General features: G+C 41.6%; 2 protein-coding genes and 1 pseudogene across 2 annotated transcripts in view; 1 reads left to right on the top strand and 2 right to left on the bottom strand.

Annotated features, from left to right (window-relative positions):
* RMDN3 (regulator of microtubule dynamics 3) overlaps window positions 1-3,649 on the top strand; it is a 22,173-nt gene extending 18,524 nt beyond the window's left edge. Inside the window, exons 8-13 of the mRNA XM_021706278.1 lie at window positions 761-836; window positions 997-1,074; window positions 1,326-1,424; window positions 2,259-2,312; window positions 2,451-2,531; window positions 2,837-3,649. Coding sequence (XP_021561953.1) covers window positions 761-836; window positions 997-1,074; window positions 1,326-1,424; window positions 2,259-2,312; window positions 2,451-2,531; window positions 2,837-2,890 — 442 coding nt within the window. The 3' untranslated portion in view covers window positions 2,891-3,649. The remainder of the gene's footprint in view (window positions 1-760; window positions 837-996; window positions 1,075-1,325; window positions 1,425-2,258; window positions 2,313-2,450; window positions 2,532-2,836) is intronic.
* A 2,105-nt stretch (window positions 3,650-5,754) lies between these two features.
* The window catches only part of RAD51 (RAD51 recombinase), a 39,479-nt gene continuing 20,900 nt past the window's right edge, over window positions 5,755-24,333 (bottom strand). Inside the window, exons 5-10 of the mRNA XM_008072724.1 lie at window positions 24,014-24,105; window positions 18,913-19,007; window positions 8,114-8,227; window positions 7,337-7,466; window positions 7,019-7,140; window positions 5,755-6,558 (exon numbers count right to left, since the gene is read on the bottom strand). Of these exons, the coding sequence (XP_008070915.1) occupies window positions 6,435-6,558; window positions 7,019-7,140; window positions 7,337-7,466; window positions 8,114-8,227; window positions 18,913-19,007; window positions 24,014-24,105 (677 nt within the window). The 3' untranslated portion in view covers window positions 5,755-6,434. The remainder of the gene's footprint in view (window positions 6,559-7,018; window positions 7,141-7,336; window positions 7,467-8,113; window positions 8,228-18,912; window positions 19,008-24,013; window positions 24,106-24,333) is intronic.
* On the bottom strand, window positions 13,836-14,645 carry LOC103275323 (annotated as a pseudogene).

Raw genomic sequence — 24,333 nt, 5'->3', positions numbered from 1 at the left:
GCGATCCTTCCGCCTCAGCCTTCCGAGTAGCCGGAATTATAGGCATGCGCTACCACACCTGGCTGATTTTTTTATTTATTATAGAGATGAGGTCTCGCTGCCCAGGAGGGTCTCAAACCCGCGGGCTCAGGCAATCCACTCATCTCAGCCTCCCAAAGGCGCGGGATTATAGGCTGAGCCACCGAGCCTGGCTGTTTTTTTTTTTTTTAGTTGGAGTCTAACTCCGTCACCCAGACTGGAGTGCAGTGGCCGCTCCCGGCCACTGCAGCCTCGACCTGCTGGGCTCCGACAATCCTTCCACCTCAGCCTTCCGAGTAGCTGGAATTACAGGCACGTGCTACCACGCCCAGCTGGTTTTTGATTTATTGTAGAGATGAGGTCTCGCCAAGTTGCCCAGGTGGGTCTCGAACCCGCAGGCTCAGGCAATCCATCACCTCAGCCTCCCAAGGCACAGGATTACAGGCTGAGCCACCGAGCCTGGCTGCCTAAATATTCTTAATATAAGGGACAGATTTACTGCGGGGGACCCAGCTTTTTTTGTCCCTTTAGAAAACTGTAAGCCTGCCACTGTTAGCAATACTAAATTGGGCGACAGGTCTGTGAAGAGAGGGAATTATATACTGATGAGAGCGACCTATCTTTAGCTCTAGTTGAGAGTAGAAGGGCAGGGGATGGTGTAGTGTGGGCTCTGGGTGGGATATCCTTTTCTTCCAGTGATGGTACCCACTCCTCGTCCCTGAGCTTGCCGCTTCCCCCTTAGGTATGCAGTGCTTTGTGGTCAGCTGGCTGAGCATGAGGGCATCCAGAGGCGCCTCCAGAGTGGCTTTAGCTTCAAGGTGAGGACAGGCTTCTCCTTCCCTTGTGCCGGCCTATTCCAGATTCCCTGCTCCTTCTCAGTTCCCTTAGAAGGGCTTTCCCACAGCCTCAGTGACTTGCCTTTCGTCTCTCAGCAACTCTAGTGTCTGATGTTCGTTTATATTTACGTTTTCCCCTCAGGAGCATGTAGAGAAAGCCATTGCTCTGCAGCCAGAAAACGCCATGGCTCACTTTCTTCTTGGCAGGTGGTGCTACCAGGTAAGGTGCATTCCAGGGCTTGATATAATGGTTCTAAATATCTGATGACACTGATCTCCTTACCAGGAAGAACAAGGTCCTCAGCTCCCTCAGCCTAGACTGGCTCAGGTGCCATTTCCTCTGAATGCCCATGTTATTGGTAATTTGGCCCAGCCCTGTTTGACTGTTTTCAGTGTTAGAATATTCAGTGTTCCGAAAGATAAACAAAAGCTTTAAAACCTTTTATTCACACCTTGATCTTTTGGTGGCAGGTCTCTCACCTGACCTGGCTAGAAAAAAAAACTGCTACAGCCTTGCTTGACAGTCCTCTCAGTGCCACTGTGGAAGATGCCCTCCAGAGCTTCCTGAAGGTATCAGGGAAGGGAGGGAAGGACATTATTGGGGTGCCTATGGGAGAGACTTCTGGTAGGGGGGCTTCTTGTAGGGGAAATTTTGCTTGCCTATTCTGTGGACAAATCAGAATCACCTAGAGACCTTATCAAAAAATAGATTTTTTCTTCTTGAAAAATAAAATACAGGCAGTAGTGGGAAACTGCCAGGAGTGAGGGGGTGGGATTGGCAGTTGAGGGAAACTGCCAGGGGAGGGAGGGGCACACTTCATCAACAAGGGTATTTGCATAATGAACATTTGTATACCTAACCCTGAATTGTACCCCACATCTTTAAAAGAAAGAAAAATAAAATATAAATCTGGATACCCAGACCCAATCAATCAATCACCAGGTTGCGGACCAGAAACCTCTATTTAAAAAAAAAAAATTTTTTTTCGGACAGGTTTGGTGACTTAGCCTGTAATCCCAACACTTTGGGAGCCCGTGGGTTCAAGACCAACCCGGGCGGCCCAGGTAGCTTGGTGAGACCTCGTCTCTACAATAAATCAAAAATTAGCCGGGTATGGTAGTGTGTGCCTGTAGTTCTGGCTACTTGGAAGGCTGAGGCAGAAGGATCACTGGAGCCCAGGAGGTCGACGAAAGCGTGCCACTGCATTCCTGCCTGGACAGAGACTCCAGCTTAAAAAAAATTTATTTTTTCAATTAAAGGTAGATTTATTAAAGAGAATATACATTGTGAAGGGCACAACGGGCAGGACAGCAGCAAGAGTGCTGCCTAGAAACCTCTATATAATAAACTTAAGCTTGACTTGAATTTGGGACACTCTTACTGAAATATCTTCCTTTCTCCAGGCTGAAGAACTACAGCCAGGATTTTCCAAAGCAGGAAGGGTATATATTTCCAAGGTAAACTCACCTGTCTACTTCAACATAGATGAAAATATTTGTTAATATTTCTGGAAATTCCTTTAAGTGCTCACATACTCATCCCCCTCTAGTTTCCTGATATTATTTCTCCACATTCTCATCATTATCTTTTCTCAGTGCTACAGAGAACTAGGGAAAAACTCTGAAGCTACATGGTGGATGAAGTTAGCCCTGGAGATGCCAGATGTCACAAAGGAGGTAATACTTTATAAAAGCTTTTTAAATATCACATTTCATCACTGAGACATGTGACCTTTTTAAGGAAAGAACATCTTCCCTTAAGATTTTATTTCCCTATGAAAGAAGAGTTTGCCCTTTGCATGGAAGCCCTTCTAAGGGGGAAGAGACAGATTTCCGAGGTTACAGGCTATCCTGGAGAAGTAGGAGAAAGACTATAATGGAGTTCAGGAAGGAAGCAAAGGGGCCACTTCTCTGGTTTCACTGGTTTGGGAAAATGTTGGCTGAATTTCTGAGTCCTAGATTTGTTCTCTTTATCTCCCTAGGATTTGGCTCTCCAGAAGGATCTGGAAGAATTGGAAGTACTTTTAGAAGAATAATCACATTTCAGTGGCTTCCATGACTTAACTGAAACCACTGCTTAAGGGTGGGGGCAAATCAAGGTTTTTTTTCCTCAGACCCTCCTGAGATCAGGAAACCAAGCAAGTCTGGTTTAGAGCCTGACTCCTGGGTTTGATTGCTATCCAGTACTATTCCCCAACTTCTTTCTTGTCTGTTGTCCATCAGTTTAATCTCTTACTTAATCTAAAATTGGGGAAGTTTTTGTGGCCTGGATTTGTGTTGTTTTCCCCCTTAAATGATTTCTTAAAAAAATCAAGACTAGTCTAGCTCCTGCCCTAGGGTTAAGTGTGGGGGGAAGCCCTGAAGCCTGCTGGAGATGAGAGGATGAAGTAGCAGCACTGCCTTTGCAATGCTGGTGAGATGGATGAACTTCAAAAAGCTACATGAACAAAGCACAGAACGTGTCACTTTAATCTTTTTCACTAATATTCAACATGTATGTGTGTAGATATATATCTCTCCACACACACATACACACATAGTCCTAAAATCACACCCTACCTACTTACCAGGGTAAAAGGAGGGGTCAGAGCAGCCCAAAGATGTTGCCCTCTTACCACTTATCGTGTGGATTCTACTTGTATTCCTGGAGGGACTGGATCAGTTGACTTCCAGAGTCCTAGCAGCTTTTGGAATGACAGCAGTGGTATGGGATTTGTGATGCTACAAAAGACGCCTGAAGAGTTGTCTGGAATATATTTTGGTACAAACGTGAAATAAAGTTGATCAGAAGTGATTGTTCTCCTTTCTGCCTCAGTTATTAGCTCTTTATCCTTACATGACATCTGACTAATTGTTTCCTCCTACATAGGCTACTGCAGAAAAAGGTAGAAAACTAGGGCACCAAATACTTTAGAATAAGCTCTCTGATTAATGTTCTTTTCAGTGAAAATTTTAATTTAATGTAAAATACAAGCAGAGAGCTTATTTTTAGCCACAAGGCCTATTTCAACTAAGCAGGTACTCCCTGCCTCTCATGCTTAATCTTAAGGCCACTAGCACAAACCCTAATTCTACCTAGAAGAAAAAGATAAGTTTTTAGGTCAGAGTCACTTAAGTACCTTTTAGGACTATAAGACCGAGGTGCTTTTATGTAAGAACCAAACCTTCACCCCAGACTCTATCATAGTGGCTTTATATATCATCCCAGGTTTATTTTGTGAAGAAAGAGAAGACCTGAGATACTCAATTGTGATGATAAAAGTATTTTTTTATTTTGTTTAAAACTTGAAGTGGGTCTGAGAATCTGATAAGGCCTCCAGGTGATCCTGATTTTCCCACAGAACAGCAAACAGGCTGGGTGTGGTGGTTCATGTCTATAATTCCTGCACTTTGGGAGGCCAAGATGAGAGGACTGCTTGAGCCCAGGAGTTTAAGACCAGCCTGGGCAACATAGCAAGACCTCGTCTCCACAAAAAATTAGCCGCGCATGGTGCATGTGCCTGTAGTTCCAGCTACTCGGGAGGCTGAGGCAGAACATTGTGGTGAGCCATGGGCATACCAGTGCACTCGAGCCTGGTAAGAGTGAAACTCCAACAACAAAAAAAACAGGCAAACAAAATTACCCTACCCATAGGACCTGCCATAAGGGCCCCAATAATGGTCCTTAGGAAAAATAAGGGTACCCTGTTATTTTTGCCTGCCACTTGCCCCTCCCTTCCTGAGATCTTATGAAGCTATGGAGGGTATCCTCCAGAGTGGCACTGAGAGGACTTCCAAGCAAAACTGTAGCAGTTTTTTCCTAGCCAGCTCAGGTGACAGACCTGCCACCAAAAGATCAAGGTGTTAATAGAGGGATTTAAAGGGACTTTTTAAATCTTTAGGAACATGGAATATTCTTAATATTGACAACAACCAGGGTCAAACAGGACTGGGCCCAATCACCAATAACCAATAACATGAGCATTCAGAGGAAATGGCACCTAAGCCAGCCTAGGCTGAGGGAGCCGACGACTGTGTTCTTCCTGGCAAGGAGATTAGTGTCCTAGGCCACTGAAGACCATTCCACTATAGAAACTATCTTATATATGTATGTGAATCTTATGTCTTATACCTTAAATATACAGTATAAAATGTTTATTTTAAAAAATCAACCAGGGACTGGGTGCGGTGACTCAAGTCTGTAATTCTAGCACTTCAGAAGGCCTAGGCGAGAGGATTGCCTGAGCTTAGGGGTTCGAGACCAGCCTGGGCAACATGGTGAGACCTCATCTCTACAATAAGTCAAAAAAATAAGCCGGGAGTAGTAGTGTGTGCCTGTAGTTCCAGCTGTTAGGAAGGCTGAGGCAGAAGGATAGTCTGAGCCCAGCTGGTCGAGGCTACGGTGGCCATGAGTGTGCCAATGCACTCCAGCCTGGCAACAGAGGGAGACTCCAACTCAAAAAAAAGAAAAAGAAAACCAGGAACAAAAAGTTTTTGGATGGTCACTGAACATTTTGGGTAAAACCTGGATTGGAAGTCCTAACTAGTAAAGATAGTAGATCTGACAAAAGGAAAATGGGGGAAATAAGGTAAAGGAAAAACTTAAACTCATCCCAAGTAGAAGTTTGAAGAGAAAGAAAAGTATCCTAAATCCTAAAGTAGAATAATCCAGGCAAGTATTAGACTTCTACAACACAAGACTTATGGCAAGTAAAGGGCACAGGAAAACCTTGGTATATCTTATATTTTCCATTAGGTTGAAGGACAGCTAAGTACAATCATTTGAATGTAGGACTTTCAGATTTTCAGTTTTCAAATCTTAAAGCAAGAGAAACTGATTGCCCCTACCCAGTGCCAAAAAGTTATGGAGAGTATCTTGGAATATTCAGCTCACATTAGAGCAACTACTATAAATACCACATTTACTACAAATAACTACTTTATTAGTGGCCTCACAATTGATCTGTTACTTAGCCTCTGAAATGCGTAAAACTCCAGAATTATCTTGAGTTAAGTCTTAGCAGTAAAAGACCAAGCGATTAGATGGTGAAGGGCTGACAGCCCAACAGGGCTCATACAAGACTCCTTAATCAAAACCAAATTCTCATGTAAGAGCATTCAGGTATACAACTTAAAAACCTGCTTGTGATTGATGGGAGCATTGTACTGACAGAGAAGAACTTGTGCGGGGACCCATTCCTTTTGCTACACAGCTCAGGCATTTTATTTTATCATTATTCAGTAGTGAGAGAAGGGTCGGGTCTCTCCAGTTTTAGTTCTCTTGGAGATGTAAGCTTGTCCAACAGACAGCTGTTAGACCCAAGTCAATCCCAAGGCACTATGTCAAAGGTATTTCATACCTCTTTTCCAAAACCAAAGAAATCAGAGATCAATGTGTTCCAGAAGGAAGAAACATTTCAGATCAGTCGTGATTACTGACTGGTCTCCTGTTTATACCATCAGAAAAGCTGATACAATAGCTGTTTTCCCGGAAGCCTCTTCCTGGCAGTCTCAACAGGAAGGGGCCTGTGAAGAACCCCAGGGAGGAGTGCTCTCCATTAGGCACAGCACTTAAGGTTTATGCAGGAAAAAATGAATGATTCAGTCCTTGGCATCTCCCACTCCATCTGCATTGATGGCAAACATAGCTTCAGCTTCAGGAAGACAGGGAGAGTCGTAGATTTTGCAGATTCTGGTCTCCCCTCTTCCTTTCCTCAGGTACAGTCTGACTCCAAAAAACAGATCAAAAGCATCAAATCATTATAGTTAAACAATTTCACTCCTGATTTATGTTTAACATTTTTTAGACATATCTACTTCCTAGAAGGACTCTGGGGATCTCTCTCTACTGTATCCTTTAATGCACTTCCAACCTGGAGGAATCCATTTTTGCAATGCCCCCTCTCAGTGGATTGCCCACATTTAAACGAATTTTTGTTTTTAAATAACCAGAGAAAGGCATATAAAGTATTCATGTCCATTCTTCCACACTTGTGGGTTTTGAATTCTTTTATGAACTAAAAGCAAACACCTATACAAACTAGAGCATGACAATTAGATTTTGCAAGAGTTCCAAAGTGTCTAACTACACCACAGTAGCTTTAAGAGGACTGAAAGGGAAATGTGATATCTTCTTCACAGTTAATATGACATTCCAGAAAGAAGCATCTATCCCATCATCATACCTGGTTGTTGATGCATGGGCAATGATGTTTCCTCCAATAGGTTTTTTGGGATCTGCAGCAAACATTGCTGCTCCATCCACTTGGGCTACCACCTGGTTAGTGATGACCACTGCTACACCAAACTAATGGGAAAAGAATAAACATCAGTTTCCAAGAGGCTTAATGCTGCCAATGCTTTCCCCCACAAAGCAATGGATGATTAATCTCTCTCTCTCTCTCTTCTGATAGCTTGATAAGGCACTGATGTCTTGGCCTTCTAGCTCCTGGGATTCGTGGTCATGGAAAATAAGCACTCTCTGTTCCTACCCCACAACTCACCTCATCAGCAAGTCGCAGAAGCATCCTCAGAAACCTGGCCAAGTGCATCTGCCTGGCTGAGAGTTCACCTCGACCTGAGTAGTCTGTTCTGTAGAGGGCGGTGGCACTGTCTACAATAAGCAGTGCATACCTACAGGAAACAAGGACTCTCTGAAGAATTTCTAGCCTGTGTCGAATTCTATTCCCTTCTTCACTATCCTAAAATCTCATATTCATAGTTTTACTATTATATAGATTCTTATTAAAATATTTGTAGAGCATTCACATCTGAGGCACCACTTAACAAGGTAAGATTTCCAGTAAATTCAGGTAGATGTCTCCATTTTTACTTTATTTTTTTGAGTCAAAGTCTTACTCTATTGCCCAGGCTGGAGTGCAGTGGCATGATCACAGCTCATCACAGCCTCCAACTCCAGGGCTCAAATAATTCTCCTGCATCAGCCTCCCAATGAGTAGCTTGGGACTACAGGTGCGAGCTACCACACCCGGCTAATCTAAAAAAAATTTTTTTGTAGTGATGAGATCTTGCTATGTTGCCCGGGCTGGTCTTGAACTCCTAGATTCAAGCAATCCTACCACCTCTGCCTGAGACACTGTGCCTCACGAAGTCTCCATTTTTAATAGTGATAACCTAAACCATAAAGCAAGAGTGTCAAGATAGGAATTAAATCTCCCCATTTCTTTTCAAGCTACTTACAATCAATCTGGTCAAACAGTTATTACAAGATTCAGGTAAGGACTCTAGAAAGATATTTAGTGTTTGTACTGAGCACATACCTAGATTCTACCATCATGGCTGATGCTTGATAAAGGAGCTGGGTCTGGTGGTCTGTGTTGAACCCTCGAGCATATGCTACATTATCCAAGACATCACTGCCAGAGAGGCCATATCTAGAAGAGAGGAAGGATATTTTTAGGTCACACATGAAACTCAGGCATATGAGATGGTTTCAGGGCCAAAGAATATAATTTCCCTCGAGAGAAGTTTAGGTAAACTTCTGTCTCTATAGACAGAGAAATGACAGTAGCAACTACTTGAAAGTAGATATACCTGGCAAGTCTTCAGGATAAATCAATCTATTCTTAACCAGAATGAGAAATTTCCAAAAATAAGGAAGTAATATTCTCCTGGAAAAACCAAGGACAGCCAGGCTCGGTGGCTCAGCCTGTAATCCCACGCCTTTGGGAGGCTGAGGTGAGTGGATTGCCTGAGCCCATGGGTTCAAGACCCGCCTGAGCAGGCGAGACCTCATCTCTACAATAAAATCAAAAAATAAGCTGGGTGTGGTAGTGCGCACCTGTAATTCCGGCTACTCGGAAGGCTGAGGCGGAAGGATCGCTGGAGCCCAGCAGGCGAGGCTGCGGTGGCTGGGAGCGGCCACTGCACTCCAGTCTGGGCGATTGAGTGAGACTCCAACTCAAAAAACAAACAAACAAACAAACAAAAAAACAACAAAAAAAACCAAGGACAATATGGCAGAACTGGTACAAACAAAAACAATGAACCACTCAAAGCTTAATTTAATCTATAAGAACTATAAATTTCCTATATGGGAATAAAATATTTTAAAGTAAGGTTCTCTAAAGTTCATGAAAAGCAAACAAGCATATTTCATTTCTCCTAGTCTCCTCTTTTTTTCTTGCTAGTAACTAGTTAAAATTCAGTAAAATGTGACATTTATGTATATAGTATGATGATTAATACCTTAATTCATCTTATTCCTCAAATGATTTTTTTTCTTTGTGTTTAAAAAGGAAAACAAGGTATTATCTGTTTTCATAGAAGAATTCATATATTTTCTCACCTTTGTAACTGCCACCTAAGACAAGAATGTTCAAGGTTGCTCAGCCTGTAATCCCAGCACTCTGGGAGGCCAAGGCAAGTGGATTGCCTGAGCCCATGGGTTCGAGACCAGCCCAGGCAACTTGGCAAGGCCTTGTCTCTACGATAAATCAAAAAATTAGCTGGGCATGGTAGCACACACCTGTAGTTCTGGCCACTTGGACAGCTGAGGCGGAAGGATCGCCGGAGCCCAGCAGGTTGACATTGGGGTGGCCGGGAAACTGTGTGCCACTGCACTCCAGCCTGGGCAATGGAGTGAGACTCCAACTCAAAAACAAACCAAAAACAAAAACAAAAGAGTACAATAATGGGATCCCATTTCTTCAAAGGTAGCTTTATTTATCTATCAAGACTCAAATAAATGCCTACACTTTTTTTTTTTTTTTTTTTTGAGTTGGAGTCTCATTCTGTTACCAAGGCTGGAATACAGTGGCACACTCATAGCCACCACAGCCTCGCCCTGCTGGGCTCAGGTGATCTTTCCTCCTCAGCCTTCCAAGTAGCTGGAACTACAGGTGTGTGTGCCACTATGCTTGGCTAATTTTTCTTGATTTAATGCAGAGACAAGGTCTCGCCAAGTTGCCCAGGCCAGTCTTGAACCCCTGGGCTCAGACAATCCTCTCATCTCCACCTACCAAAGTGCTGGGATTATAAGTGTGCGCCACCGCGCCTGGCATGCCTACATTTTTAAAAAAGCTTTCCTGCACTTCTTAGGCAGATAAGAGTCTCCCTCTTCTGCACTTTCAGAAAACATGGTTTGGGTCTTTTTATGGCACTTGTGAGGAGCTACTTGGCCATTCTTTATTAGACTACAAATTCTTTCAGGGAAAAGACTGGGCCTCTCTACCTACCTAGTACATTCTGAATAAATGTTACTGAATGAAGCTTTTAGCCTCAATCTAAACAAAGAGAGAATCATGTATCATCACTTTAACCCAAATATTGTTTTCACATTAATGTCACCTAAAATCATAATCCAAAAGAACAGTGACTCCCTTATGTGCTATTTAATTCTTTATGTTCTAGGTTCATGATCTATCATGGGGATAAGGAAATGGAGTGAAGATAGAGTGTTACCTTAGGATCCTGACCAAATAAAACAAGAATGAGGACATATAAATTTTTTCTAAATCATGGATATTGGGTAAAAAACCAAGATACAATGGGCTTAAATACTATACTGCACAAGTTTTCTAGTTTTATTTCAAGAAATACTGATCTACTCTACTATCAGAAATGGAGATTATCTTTTTGGTAGTAGAACAAAGAAACAAAGAGTTATTCTAGCTTTTCTCTCAGCAGTGCTCACAAAAAAGACTGGGAATCTCTGCTTAGGCTCCAGAAGCAGGACATGATATTTTCAATTTCCAGTTTGGAAAAAGTTGGCTGGAAATAGTATCCTCTCTCATAGTGTTTCTTAAAACTTCCTTAAAGTTTAAGAATACCTGTTAAAAAACAAATTCTTAGGCATAAACCAGACTCAATGAATTACAATTTTCAGGAAAGAACCAGGTAATTTGTATATTTAACAAATACCCCAAGTTATTCTTAACATGTAATTTTGAAAAACTCAGCTCTGTCACCTCAAAGGAGTCTGTCAGTCTCTCATTTAAAAGGGTGGTGATTCAAGAGAGGCTAGGAATTGTGACCATGTCGCAAAACTTCAGCAATCATCAGATTACCTGGAAAAATTGTTAAAACAGTTTGTGGGATCCTATCTCCAGAGTCTCTGATTATTTCTTATTCAGTAGACCTGGAATGGGGCCAGACAATTTGCATTTCTAGCAAGTTCCCAAGTAATGCTAATACTGCTGACTAAGGACTACATTCTGAGAACCCTTGAGCAACCTGAGTGTGGATTAATAATCTTCAATAGGGCAAGCAAAAATTAACCAATGAGGACTGCGTTGTTGTGAATGGAAATTAGATATTAGCTTAAGGAGGTCTTATGGCTTTCCTGGAGCTATACATTTATTATTTTTTGAGTTGGGGTCTTACTTTGTTACCCAGACTGGAATGCAGTGGCACAATCACAGTTCACCACAGCCTTGAACTTCTGGGCTCAAGTAAGACTTCCTCCTCAGCCTCCTGAGTAGCTGGGACTACATGCCTGTGCCACCATGCCCAGCTAAGTTTGTTTTTTTTTTCTGAGTTGGAGTCTCACTCTGTTGCCCAGGCTGGAGTGCAGTGGCATGCTCATGGCCACTCCAGTGTCGACCTGCTGGGCTCCAGCAATCCTTCCACCTCAGTCTTCCAAGTAGCCAGAATTACAGGTGCATGCTACTATGCCCAGCTAGTTTTTTATTTATTGTAGAGACGAGGTCTTGCCAAGTTGACTGGGCTGGTCTCGAACCCGTGGGCTCACTGCTTGCCTTGGCCTCCCAAAGTGCTGGGATTACAGGGTGAGCCACTGAGCCCGGTCCAGTTTTTTTATTTTTGTAGAAACGAGATCTTACTATGTTGCCCAGGCTGGTTTTGAATTCTCAGACTCAAGCAATCCTTCCACCTCAGTCTCCCAAAGTGACTGTGCCTCCTCTGTGATAAGTACCCTAGTGACTAGCCCTTATCTATAATGGGCACCACAGTGAATTTTCCTCCTGTGTGACGGCTGCCCAGTTACTGTCACTCCTCTGTGATCGGAACCCCAGTGACTGAGTCTTCCTAATGGTTGCCCCTGTGACTGGCCCTCCTCTTGGATGGGTGCCTCAGGGACAGGCCCTTGTTTGTCATATGTTAAAAAAAAAAAGGAAAAGAAAAAAAATATATAGGCGTGAGCCACCAAGCCTGGCCTAGAACTATAAATCTAGATGCAATATACATAAGCAGAAATTCAATATACACAATTTTTTATTTTCCCCCCCAACCCCTCTTCTTATTTTTTTAAAAGAGACAGGGTTTCACCCTTGTTGCCCAGGCCAGAGAGCAGCAGTGTGATCATAGTTCAGTGCCTTAAACTCCTGAGCTCAGGTGAACCTCCTGCTTCAGCCTCCCAAGTAGCTGGGACTATAAGTGTACACAATAAATTTTTTTCTTGATAGGTAGACCTGATGAAAATGAATTAATGAGGCCAGGCGTGGTGGCTCACAACTGTAATACTTGGGTGACAGAGTGAGACTCCAACTCAAATAAATAAATAAATAAATGGAATTTCTATCCTAATTAAACATATTTTTCTTTTTGTTGGCAAAAACAGTCATAAATGTGGCCCTGATTAATAAATATTAACTCGTTAACAAATACTGACTGCATTATTCTAGAGCTTGGGGACACAGTGGATGACCAAAACAATGACTCTGCCCTCATAGCCTATATTCTACCAGTTCATCTATCTTATCTGAATATGTCTTATTTATGCTACTAGACAAAGTCTTAGTGACTGTGTCCAAAAGGGCATCCTTAAACTATTAAAATAGTTTACTTAAAGAGTGAATTCTAGCCGGGCTCGGTGGCTCAGCCTGTAATCCCCGCACCTTTGGGAGGCTGAGGTGAGTGGATTGCCTGAGCCCGCGGGTTTGAGACCTGCTTGGGCGGCAAGACCTCATCTCTACAATAAATCAAAAAATCAGCTGGGCGTGGTAGCGCATGCCTGTAATTCCGGCCACTTGGAAGGCTGAGGTGGAAGGATCTCCGGAGCCCAGCAGGTCAAGGCTGCGGTGGCCGGGAGCGGCCACTGCACTCCAGTCTGGGCGACAGAGTGAGACTCCAACTCAAAAAAAAAAAAAAGAGTGAATTCTAAGGCTGGGCATGGTGGCTCATGCCTATAATCCCAGCACTTTGGGAGTCCACGGGTTCAAGACCAGCCTGAGCAACTTGGCGAGACCTCATCTCTACAATAAATCAAAAAAATTAGCCGGACATGATGGCGTGTGCCTGTAGTTCCAGCTACTTGGAAGGCTCAGGCGGAAGGATCATCTGAGCCCAGCAGGTTGAGGCTGCGGTGGCTGTGAGCATGCCACTGCAAAGCAGCCTTGGCAACAGAGTAAGACTCCAACTCAAAAAAAAACAAACAAAAAAAAAGTGAATTCTGTACAAAATTACCAAAACAATTTTGGGAGGGAAAACACAATTCAGTATACACATCTTGAGAAAACTAAGATTAGGTTGCAAGAAAGTAATTATTTTTTTCCTCGACAAGAATTTTCTAAGCAGAGACAAAAGGCTGCAATTTTGTTCCAACCTAATTTTAAGATTCAGTGTACATTCAATGGGCTAGAGTCCTAAAATTATAAACTGGGAAAAAGAATTTGACTAGCATAATAAAACCAGAGAGAATATTCTCCTAAATTAGCCAGGCAGGCTCCAACTTGAGTGTGATATCTCAACACGCAATTAAATTCTATTTTAATTACTGAATTTCAGTAAAATGTGTGGCAGGGGCTAAATTGCCACATTTGACCCTATACAAGGAAAATAAAACAACTTTGATAATTTGAAAACTATTAGGAGACAAAGAAACTTACAAATTCTTCAAAAGTTTTACTGAGGTATAGTTAATACACCATAAATTGGCCGTTTTAAGTATAAAATTCAATGAATCAATGTTTCTTTTTTTTTTTAAGCACAGATCCAAAGGCCTTTTTTTTTCTCAGAAAAGTCCCTTTTATTGTCTACAGGGAGACAACTGCAAAGTTTTACTCTTTACAGGAACAAAGTCCATCACCCTTCTTTATCTTCATCTAAAGCCAGATGAAGAGCTGCTCCCTCTAGAGGGCTGCAGTTCTGAGTGGTCCAGTGAGACCCAAAAGGAGCAGGGAGGCCCTGTTGTCTCCGATTCTTCCGCTGACTTGAAGTGCTCTTCGGCAAGTCATCTCCCATCTGCTGGAACCTTCCTGACTGTGCACCCCACCTGTATTTGATGATCACCTTGAATTCAGCCATCTCATATCCAAAGAGCTTCAGGACACAGGCCTGCTCTGGGGTCAGTACTTTGACCTTCTTGCACACCTTATGGGTTGGCCAGCAGGGTCACTACACCTCTTTGAGGGCAGTGGGCAGGCCCAGCTGCCTCAGCTGTGGCTCCATGGAATGGGGGGTTGCTCCAGGGGCCTTGGGTCCTGGTTCACAATAAAATTCGCTTTGTTCTCAGCTCAGGCATAGTTCATCTCCATGCATTTCATAAACCATGCATTCACCTCCTCCTTCAAGCAGCTGGTGAAAAGGAGACCCACTTCACCCCTCAGCTTCCTGTTGACCTGGTAAAGGTTATCTTTGTATTCATCTGATGTGGTCTGACCCAAGGCCACCCTCATCATCTTGTTTTTGCCAAAGGACATCCAGCTGTGTTTCCAGGTCTTCTGGATGTCCTTCAGCTTGCTGTTCCTCATATTGGCCACAGAGAAGATGAAAAGTTAACCTGAAGGTGTCCACACATTTATGAAACTCTTCTATTAGGTTCTATTTCAGTTCCAAACTTTTCTTGGCAGTTTTGGTTAAGGAAACTTTCTTGTCATGCTCGGATTTGGGCATTGTACTGAAGCCACATGCAGTAGAAGGCAGCCGAGTCTTAGTGAATTTGCAAAGTTGTACAACCATAATCACAATACAATTTTAGAACATTTTCATCACTCCTAAATAAGATTTCTCAAGTTTATTTGCAGTTACTCTCCATTCCTACCCCCCAGAACCACAATTCTTCACCCTCTTGGATGATCCCTCCCTGGAAATTTCATATAAATGGAATCATCTCTTACCAGTTTCAAAGTTCATTCATATTGTAGCTTATCAATACTTAAGTTCTTTTTTTATTGCTGAAGAGTATCTCATTTTACATTAAAACAAATTTTAAAAAATTCATTTACCAGTTGATTGATATTTGGGCTATTTCCTGTTTTAGGCTATCATATTGCTGTTTTAAACATTCTCATTACACGTCTTTGTGTAGATATGTTTCTATTTCTCTTGGGCACATAACTGGAATGAAATTGCTGGGTCATATGGTAAACTTATTATTATTATTATTAAGTTGGAGTCTCACTCTGTCGCCCATACTGGAGTGCAGTGGCCGCTCCCGGCCACCGCAGCCTCGACCTGCTGGGCTCCGGCGATCCTTCCACCGCAGCCTTCCAATTAGCTGGAACTACAGGCGTGAGCCACCATGCCTGGCTAATTTTTGATTTATTGTAGAGATGAGGTCTCGCCAAGTTGCCCAGATGGGTAGTGAACCCGCGGGCTCAGGCAATCCACTTACCTCAGCCTCCCAAGGCGCGGGATTCCAGGCTGAGCCACCGAGTCCGGCCCAATATTTGTTATTGCCTTTTTTATTATAGTCATCACAGTGGACATGAAATAGTAGCTCACTGTGGTTTTAATTTGCATTTCACTGATGACTAATGATGTTGAGTAACTTTTCATGTGCTTATCACCTATATATCCTCTTGGGAGAAATGTCTATTCAAATCCTTTGTCCATTTTAAAATTGGGTCACCTTTTTGTTGTTGGGTTATAATAGTTCTTTATGTCTTATGGATACTAGACCCCTATCAGATATATAACTTTCAAATATTTTCTTACATTCATTAGGTTTTTTTTTGCTTTTTTGATAGTGTCCTTTGAAGCACAAAAGTTTTTAATTTTGATGAAATAAAAATTCACTCTATCATGAACTTATTCTTTCGTAGACTATACATTTAGTTTTATAGCTAAGAAATCCGTGCCCACTTCAAAGTCACAAATATTTTCTCCAGTCTTTTCTTCAGAAAGTTATAGCCTTAGCTCTTACATTTCGGAATATCACCTGTCTAAAAAAATTGTAAAGCCGGGCTCGGTGGCTCAGTCTGTAATCTCGCACTTTGGGAGGCTAAGGTGAGTGTATTGCCTGAGCCCGCGGGTTCGAGACCCGCTTGGGCAGGCAAGACCTCATCTCTACAATAAATCAAAAAATTAGCCGGGCATGGTAGCATGCGCCTGTAATTCCGGCTACTCAGAAGGCTGAGGCAGAAGGATCGCCGGAGTCCAGCAGGTCGAGGCTGTGGTGGCTGGGAGCAGCCACTGCACTCCAGTCTGGGCGACAGAGTGAGACTCCAACTCAAAAAAACATTGTAGTAAGATAAGCATAACATAAAAATGAGCATTTTAGCCATTTTAAAATGTACAAACTGGGTGCAATGGCTTATACCTATAATCCCAGCACTTTGGGAAGCTGAGGTGAAACGATTGCCTGAACCTACGGGTTCAAGACAAGCCTGGGCAACTTGGTGAGACCTCATCTCTAAAATAAATAAATAAATAAATATAAATAAATAAATAAATAGTTGGGCATGGTAGTACACGCCTGTAGTTCCTGAGAAGGATCGCCTGAGCCCAATAAGTCGAGGCTGCGGTGGCTGTGAGCGTGCCACTGCACTCCACTGGACAACAGAGTGAGACTCCAACTCAAAAATAAATAAATAAAGTATACCGTACAGTTGCATTAAGGACACTCACATTGTTATACAACCATTACTACCACACATTTCCAGAGTCTTTTCATCATTCCAAACTGAAACTCTGTACCGTTAAACAGTATCTCCTCTTCTCCTGCCCCCAGACAACCACCATTCTACTTTCTGTCTCTATAATTTTGAATACTCTAAGTACCAGTCTGTGGTCAAACCACCCTGACCAGGCTGATATTGTTTAAGCACCACATATTAGTAGAGTCACATAGTTTTTTGTTTTCTGAGTTGGAGTCTCACTCTGTCGCCCAGACTGGAGTGCAGTGGCCGCTCTCGGCCACTGCAGCCTCAACCTCCTGGGCTCCGGCGATCCTTCCGCCTCAGCCTTCCAAGTAGCTGGAACTACAGGCCTGCGCTACCATGCCCAGCTAATTTTTTGATTTATTGTAGAGATGAGGTCTCGCCAAGTTGCCCAGGCAGGTCTCGAACCCGAGGGCTCAGACAATCCACTCACCTCAGCCTCCCAAAGCGCGGGATTACAGGCTGAGCCACTGAGTTCAGCTGAGTCACATAGTTTTATTCCTTTTGTTACTGGCTTATTTTATTTAGCATAATGTCCTCCAGATTAACACATGTTGTCAAAATTTCCTTCCTTTTTAAGGCTGAATATGTCTTTGTATGTATATATCACATTTTGTTTACTTATTCATCTGTCAATGGACATTAAGGTTGTTTTCAAAACTATTGTGAATAATGCTGCTATAAACAATGGTGTCCGAGTAGCTATTTGAGTCTCTGCTTTTATTTCTTTTGAATATATACCCAGAAGTGGAATTGTTGGATCATAATCATTCTGTTCTTAATTTCTTGAAGAACCACTGTGTTATTACCCATTTTAAGTTGATTTCATTTCTTAACTCTCAATTCTGTTCCATTAATCCATGCCTATCCTTATGCCATTACCACACTGTCCTACTGTAGTTTTACGGTAAGCTGTAAAATCTAGGCATCTAAGACCTCCATTTATTTTGCCAAGGATATTTTTGCTATTCTGCTGGTCCTCTGCATTTCCATATAAATTTTATGATTAGCTTGTCAATATCTGCAAAAAAGCACTAAAATTTCGATAGGGTATTGTTAAATCTACAGGTCAGTTTTAAAAGAATTGCCATTCACCACGTCTGGCTAATTTTTGTTTGGTAGAGGCAAGGTCTCACTATGTTGCCTACGCTGGTCTCGAACTCCTGGACTCAAGTGATTCTTCTGCCTCAGCCTCACAAAGTGCTGAGATTACAGGTGTGAGTCACTATACCTGTCCAAATTGCTATTTTAATAATACTGAGTCAATACATGAATGTAGCATTTTGTAGTTAAATTTATTCCTAAGCATTTTATTCTTTTTCACACTACTGCAAATTAAGTTTTCTTAATTTTATTTTTGAATTGTTACTTGCTAGTATAGAGAAATACAATGGATTTTTGCATATTGATATCGTATCCTTTAACCTTGCTGAACTACAAGGTTATATAGTTCTAGTTTTTTTGTGTGGATTCCTTACGATTTTTACATTCAGCATTATGTCATCAGCAAATACAGTTTTACATCTTCCATTCAGTTTAGGTATCATTTATTTCATTTTCTTATCTTACTACACTGGCCAGAAACCTCAGAAGATTGTTGAATATAAGTAGAAGGGTAGACATCTTTGCCTTGTTTCCAACTTTAGGGGTAAAGCATTCAGAATTTCGCTGTTAAATATGATGCTAGCTGTAGGTCTTTCAGGGAACCTCACCATTATTGATAGTGAGATAATGACATCTCTATCCATTACTGAAAGTGAGATATGATATTGGTGCCCAACTATTTTTATTGAATTATCTATTTTTCCCTTCAATTCAATCAGTTTCTGATCCATATATTTTTGGGCTCTGTTGTTAGTTGTATATATGTTTACAATTTTTTTAAATGTTCTTGGTGAACTGACCTTTCAACTGTAAAATATTCCTCTAGGTCTCTAGTAATTTTTTTTTTCTCTTAAAGTCTATTTTGTCTGATATTAGGAGAGCCATTCAAGCTCTTATATTACTATTGGCATGCAATATCTCTTTCTATCCTTTTACTTTCTAAGTATTTCTCTGGAAGACAATATACAGGTGAATCTTATTTTTATCCAGTCTGACAGCAACTCACCAACTGTTGACTAAAGAATGCCTTTTACCATTAAGGAAGGTAATTCTTTGAACCACACAAATAATTTTGGGGTGTGCAATAACAGAAGAGAAGACATTCCTCAGAAATTACTGGAAACTACTATGGTAACAGGTACAGTCATACTCTCTAGTCTAAACCAGTAACCTACCTCTCAGCCACTGCTAGCAGCCGTTCTGGCCTAAAGGTACCCTCGGTGTCAATGTACATGGCCTTTCCTTCACCTCCACCCCGGTCAATAGGAAGCTATAGAGAACCAAAAGAACAATGAAAATAAACATTGTATTTCTGATATAGCTGATCAAGTTCTCCATGATGTCTCTATAATTCCATCCATGCCCAGTAAGACAAAAGGAAAAAGCACTTTAAAATGACAATCTGGAGCCAGGCTCGGTGGCTCAGCCTGTAATCCCACGCCTTGGGAGGCTGAGGTGAGTAGACTGCCTGAGCCCTTGGGTTCGAGACCCGCCTGGGCAATTTGGCGAGACCTCATCTCTACAATAAATCAAAAATCAGCTGGGCGTGGTAGCATGCGCCTGTAGTTCCAGCTACTTGGAAGGCTGAGGCGGAAGGATCGCTGGAGCCCAGCAGGTCGAGGCTGCAGTGGCCAGGAGCAGTCACTGCACTCCAGTCTGGGCGACAGAGTGAGACTCCAACTCAAAAAAAAAAAAAAAAAAGACAATCTGGGATAGGGAGGAGGCAGTCCCTTCCAATAGAAACACAACTACAAGAAGATGTGAAGCTCATTGTGTCTCATAGCAGATACAGTTAGAGTATTTCAGACTTAGATTGCTTAAAAATAGTTCAAGGTAGGTAATAAAATTTTAAACCATACCAATACAAAGATTGATAAGTCAAGAGTGCAAACATTTGGGAGACCACTTAACTTTGCTTTAATCAATAAAGGGCCCTCATTCAAATCCCAATTAATTGTAGCATGTGTAGAACAAATTTATACTTCACTGGGCTTGTCAATGCCCCAGGAGCATCCATATCAAGTTTAAAATGAGAGCAAGAAGGAAGAAAAAGGCCAGGCATGTTGGCTCACACCCATAATCCCAGTATTTTGGAAGGCCAAGGTGGGAGGATTGCTTGAGCCCAGGAGTTTAAGATCAGTCTAGGCAACAAAGTAATACTTTGTTTCTAAAAAAAAAAAAATTTAGCCCAGCTTGGTAGCAGCAAGTGTCTGTAGTCTCAACTACTTGGGAGGCTGAGGTGAAGGACTGTCTCTGAGTCCAGGAAGTTGAGGCTGTAGTGAGCTGTGATCTTATCACTGCCTTCCAGCCTGGGTGACAGAGTAAGACCTCAACACACACACACACAAAAAAGAAAAGAAAATGTTCTTTGCACTAACAGTATATATTAATGTTAAAAATGAACAAAGGGATAATGTAACAGTCTAAAAAATAAAAGGCAAGAAAAGGGAAGAATATGAAATGTCATGAAAACTTTCTCATGAGCCACTCAGGGAAATCTCTGCTTTAGCCTACTCATCTCATACCAAACACCTTTGAATTCTACAATTTTTTTTCTTTTGAGAAGGGTTTGCTCTGTCAACTAGGCTAGGGTACAGTGGTATGATCATACCTCACTGTAACCTCAAATTCCTGGGTTCAAGTGATCTTCCTACCTATGCCTTCCAAAGCACTGGGATTAAAGGCATAAGCCACTGTGCCCATGCCTTTTAGAAAAAATGTAAGTAATGATGCTAAAGGGTAATTTCTACTCTAGAAATCTGCTTTGGAACCATAACTCACCTTTGAATTCTGAGGAAAATACCTTTGAACATTTTACATTAAAGGTCTGGTAGCACCAAGTTTCTTTCTCTATCATTGAGAATTTATTTTCTCAAAATTACAAAAGAACTATATACCTGTATTAAAAATTCAAACATGGCTGGGCATGGTGGCTCACACCTGTAATTCCAGCAGTTTGAGAGGCCAAGGCAGAAGGATCACTTGAGACCACGAATTCAAGACCAGCCTGGGCAACATAGGAAGACCCTGCCAGTACCAAAAAAAAAAAAAAAAAAAAAGGCAGGGTGTGGTGGCATACATCAGTAGCCCCAGCTGCTCAGAAGGCTAAGGCAGAAGGACTGCTTGAGCCCAGGAGTTCAACGTTGCAGTAAGCTATGATCATATCACTGCCCTCCAGCCTGGGCGAAAGAACAAACCCTGTCTCTCTTTAAAAAAAAAAAACAAAAATTCAAACAATATTGAAGTAAAAATCCATATTTTTTCTTTTTGAGTTTGTGTCTCACTCTGTTGCCCAGGCTGGAGTGCAGTGGTAAGATCACAGCTACTATAGCCTTGACTTGGTGGGCTCAGATGATCTTTCCAACTCAGCCTTCCAAGTAGCTGGTATTGCAGACACACACCACCATGCCTGGCTAATTTTTTAAATGTATTATAGAGACAAGGTCTCACCATGCTACCTAGGCTGGTCTTGAACTTTTGGGCTAAGGCAATACTCTCACCTTGGCCTCCAAAAGTGCAGGGATTACAGGCATGAGCCACTGCACCTGGCATCCACATTTTTAATGACATATCTTTAACTATTACACATTACATTGATGTAATACACTTTTTTTCCTTTTGAGTCAGAGGCTCACTCTGTTATCCAGGCATGTCATGAGTTCAGTGGCACAATCACAGCTTACTGCAGCCTCAACCTTTGGGGCTCAGGTGGATCCTTCCACCTCAGCCTCTGGAGTAGCTGGGACTACAGGCATGCACCACCATGTCTGGCTAATTTTTAAATTTTTTGTAGAGACAAAGTCTCGCTATGTTGCCAAGGCTGGTCTTCAACTCCTGGGTTCAAGCAATCCTCCCACCTCAGCCTCCTAAAGTTTTGGGATTATAGACATGAGCAACTGAGTCCAGCCACAAACATTTTTTGATGAAGCAACCATTTAAATTCAGAATAATTATGAAGGGCAGTTCTTAGCTTGCTTTATAAGGGAAAATGACAAAGAGTAATTTATATATATGATATCTAAATTTAGAACAGAGTTCCTAGATCTACTGCTATCTTATTGAGAGGATAAGAACTCACACCAGGATGGAAAAATATTAGGAAGCCTCTTCTATCACACATGACAAGAGGTAGATTTTGTTTCTGCTGTTCTTGAACTCATCAATAAGTTGTGTCCACGGCAGAAGTGAGTCTATCTAGATTGAAATAGTGTCATTCTAAAAAAAATAGCTAAAATTATAATAATGCTTCGAAAGATTATAACATAAGAGTTGATCCTGGGCATGGGCCAGGTTTCAGGGTACATTGTGGACTGGCCACACACAGTAGCATACCCTTAAAAGTCAGAAAACATTAGGACCCACCCAAAAAAGAAAAAAGAGCTTCCCATAACACTGCTTCAAGTGCAGAACAAAGAAAAGTTTGTTAGCTTTCTCTTCTATATCTTCTCTTAGACCTTTCATTTCCAGAGAATCCATTGTTACTTGTCTGTATGACTTGGTTCTGTATTTCTCATTATGCTAAACATTTTCATTTGGGGTTTCTTCATTACTTCAGACCTACCATATCAAAACTATAACTCATAACTCATGTTTCCATAAAACTGTCTCCCCTCCTAAGTATGTTTTAGGTTTACCAAATTACTGTTGGGTTGAGGTGTATTTTTTACTTTATTTATTTGTTTGTTTGTTTATTTATTTATTTTACTGAGAAAGGATTGAGGACAGAAAAGCTCCCACAGTGGGAAGGGACTTGAAGGGGCTGTCCAAGGTGCATTTTTTATTGCCAATCATTAAGTGCTGCCTTTTACATCTTCTACCTACATCCCTTCAGTGTCACTAGTTTAGTTTAGTCTTAGCCAGTTAATGCTCGTAATAATCACTTAAACTATCTTCAGTTCTAGCCTTTCCTTTCAATCCATTCAGTAGGTGGCTAACCAGAATATTTCTGACTCTGTTAAAAAATATTATAGCCAGGCATGCTGGCTCATGCCTGTAATCTCAGCACTTTGGGAGGCAGAGGTGAGAGGATTGCCCAAGTTCAGGGGTTTGAGACTAGATAGAGCAACCTGGCAAGACCTTGTCTCTACAGTAAATTTTATTTTTATTTTTATTTTTTTTGAGTTGGAGTCTCACCCTGTCTCCCAGACTGGAGTGCAGTGGCCGCTCCTGGCCACCGCAGCCGCGACCCGCTGGGCTCCGGCGATCCTTCCGCCTCAGCCTCCAAGTAGCTGGAACTACAGGCGCGCGTTATCACGCCCGGCTGATTTTTTGATTTATTGTAGAGATGAGGTCTCGCCAAGTTGCCCAGGCGGGTCTCGAACCCGGGGCTCAGGTTATCCACTCACCTCAGCCTCCCCAAAGGGCTGGGATTACAGGCTGAGCCACCAAGCCTGCCTATGTAATCCATTCTGTTTCCCGTTTACTTATGTTACGAATGGTAGCGTAAATAACGAAAAAAGAAATTGAATAGAGACAGAGAAGGGTTTTTCTCCTACTGGAGGAGATACTGAGCATATTTATATATTAATGAGTATGATCTAATAGAGAGGTAAACAGAAAAAAAATAGAGTCCTGGAGAAGGTGGCAGGAATGAGATGGTAAGTATATCATACTGGTAGGATGGAATTTTGAGAAGAAGAGGAACACATTCTCCATGGTAACAGGAAATTTTAAAAGGTGGGTAGAAATGTAGGTGGCTTTACAGATTTGATGCAAAGAGGAGGTTAAGTCACTGACTGCTGAGAATGAGGGTTGAAGACGAGAAAGTTGGTTTAAGAAGACAAAAAATGTGAGATATCTATTTGAAGGGGAAAGTATACCTATATAGAGAAACAAAGTAGATTAGTGAAGTGTTGAATACTAATCTAAAGTTTTGTCATCTTGAATTTAAGTGAAGTTAGTCAGCTTTATGGTATTATTTTTCTCCAGTATGGTCAGCTATTTGGGTATAGGCACTGAGAAGACAGATGTATTTCATCTAGGGTTGGGTATGTAAACTGAGGATATGTGTAAGAGAATTACTTTAATAATGAATCATAAAGTCTAGACTAATGAAGAAAGGGGCAGGTAAAGCCAGGAGAGTCGTGGTAAGTAAATGTTTGAAATTGATGATCTGGAAGTTTCCATGATATGGAAGAATTTTGCTATCTTCTAAATAGCTACAATATTCTTGAGGACAGAGAAAGTACCTTTTATGTTCATCCTAACAGATGCTTGCAACTAGCAAGAATCAATGAATTATTGCTGATTTGACTAGTTACAGTCCCAACAGCTCACCTGGCATGTTACAGCCAATGTATGACATATCTGGGTCTTCCCAGTTCGGAATTCTCCAAACATCTCTGTGATAGATCCAGTCTCAATTCCACCTAAAAGAGCAATAAGAAACACAATTTAGCACAATGCAAATATTTAGCAATTATAATAACAGAAATGTTCCAGGAGCTCATCAGAAATATGTTTACATAGATTGAAATCCAATTTCCGATAAGTAGTAATTTTTTTAAAAACCTATTTTGACATAATTATAGATTTATAGAAAATTAAAAGTACAGGGGGGTTTTATGCATTTTTTTTTTTTTTTTTTGGGGTTGGAG

The sequence above is a fragment of the Carlito syrichta genome, unplaced genomic scaffold, assembly GCF_000164805.1.
Source record: "Carlito syrichta isolate Samal-C Ts95f unplaced genomic scaffold, Tarsius_syrichta-2.0.1 Scaffold315401, whole genome shotgun sequence".
NCBI classification, from domain to species: Eukaryota; Metazoa; Chordata; class Mammalia; order Primates; family Tarsiidae; genus Carlito; species Carlito syrichta.
This window is presented reverse-complemented; position numbering and strand designations above follow the sequence as displayed.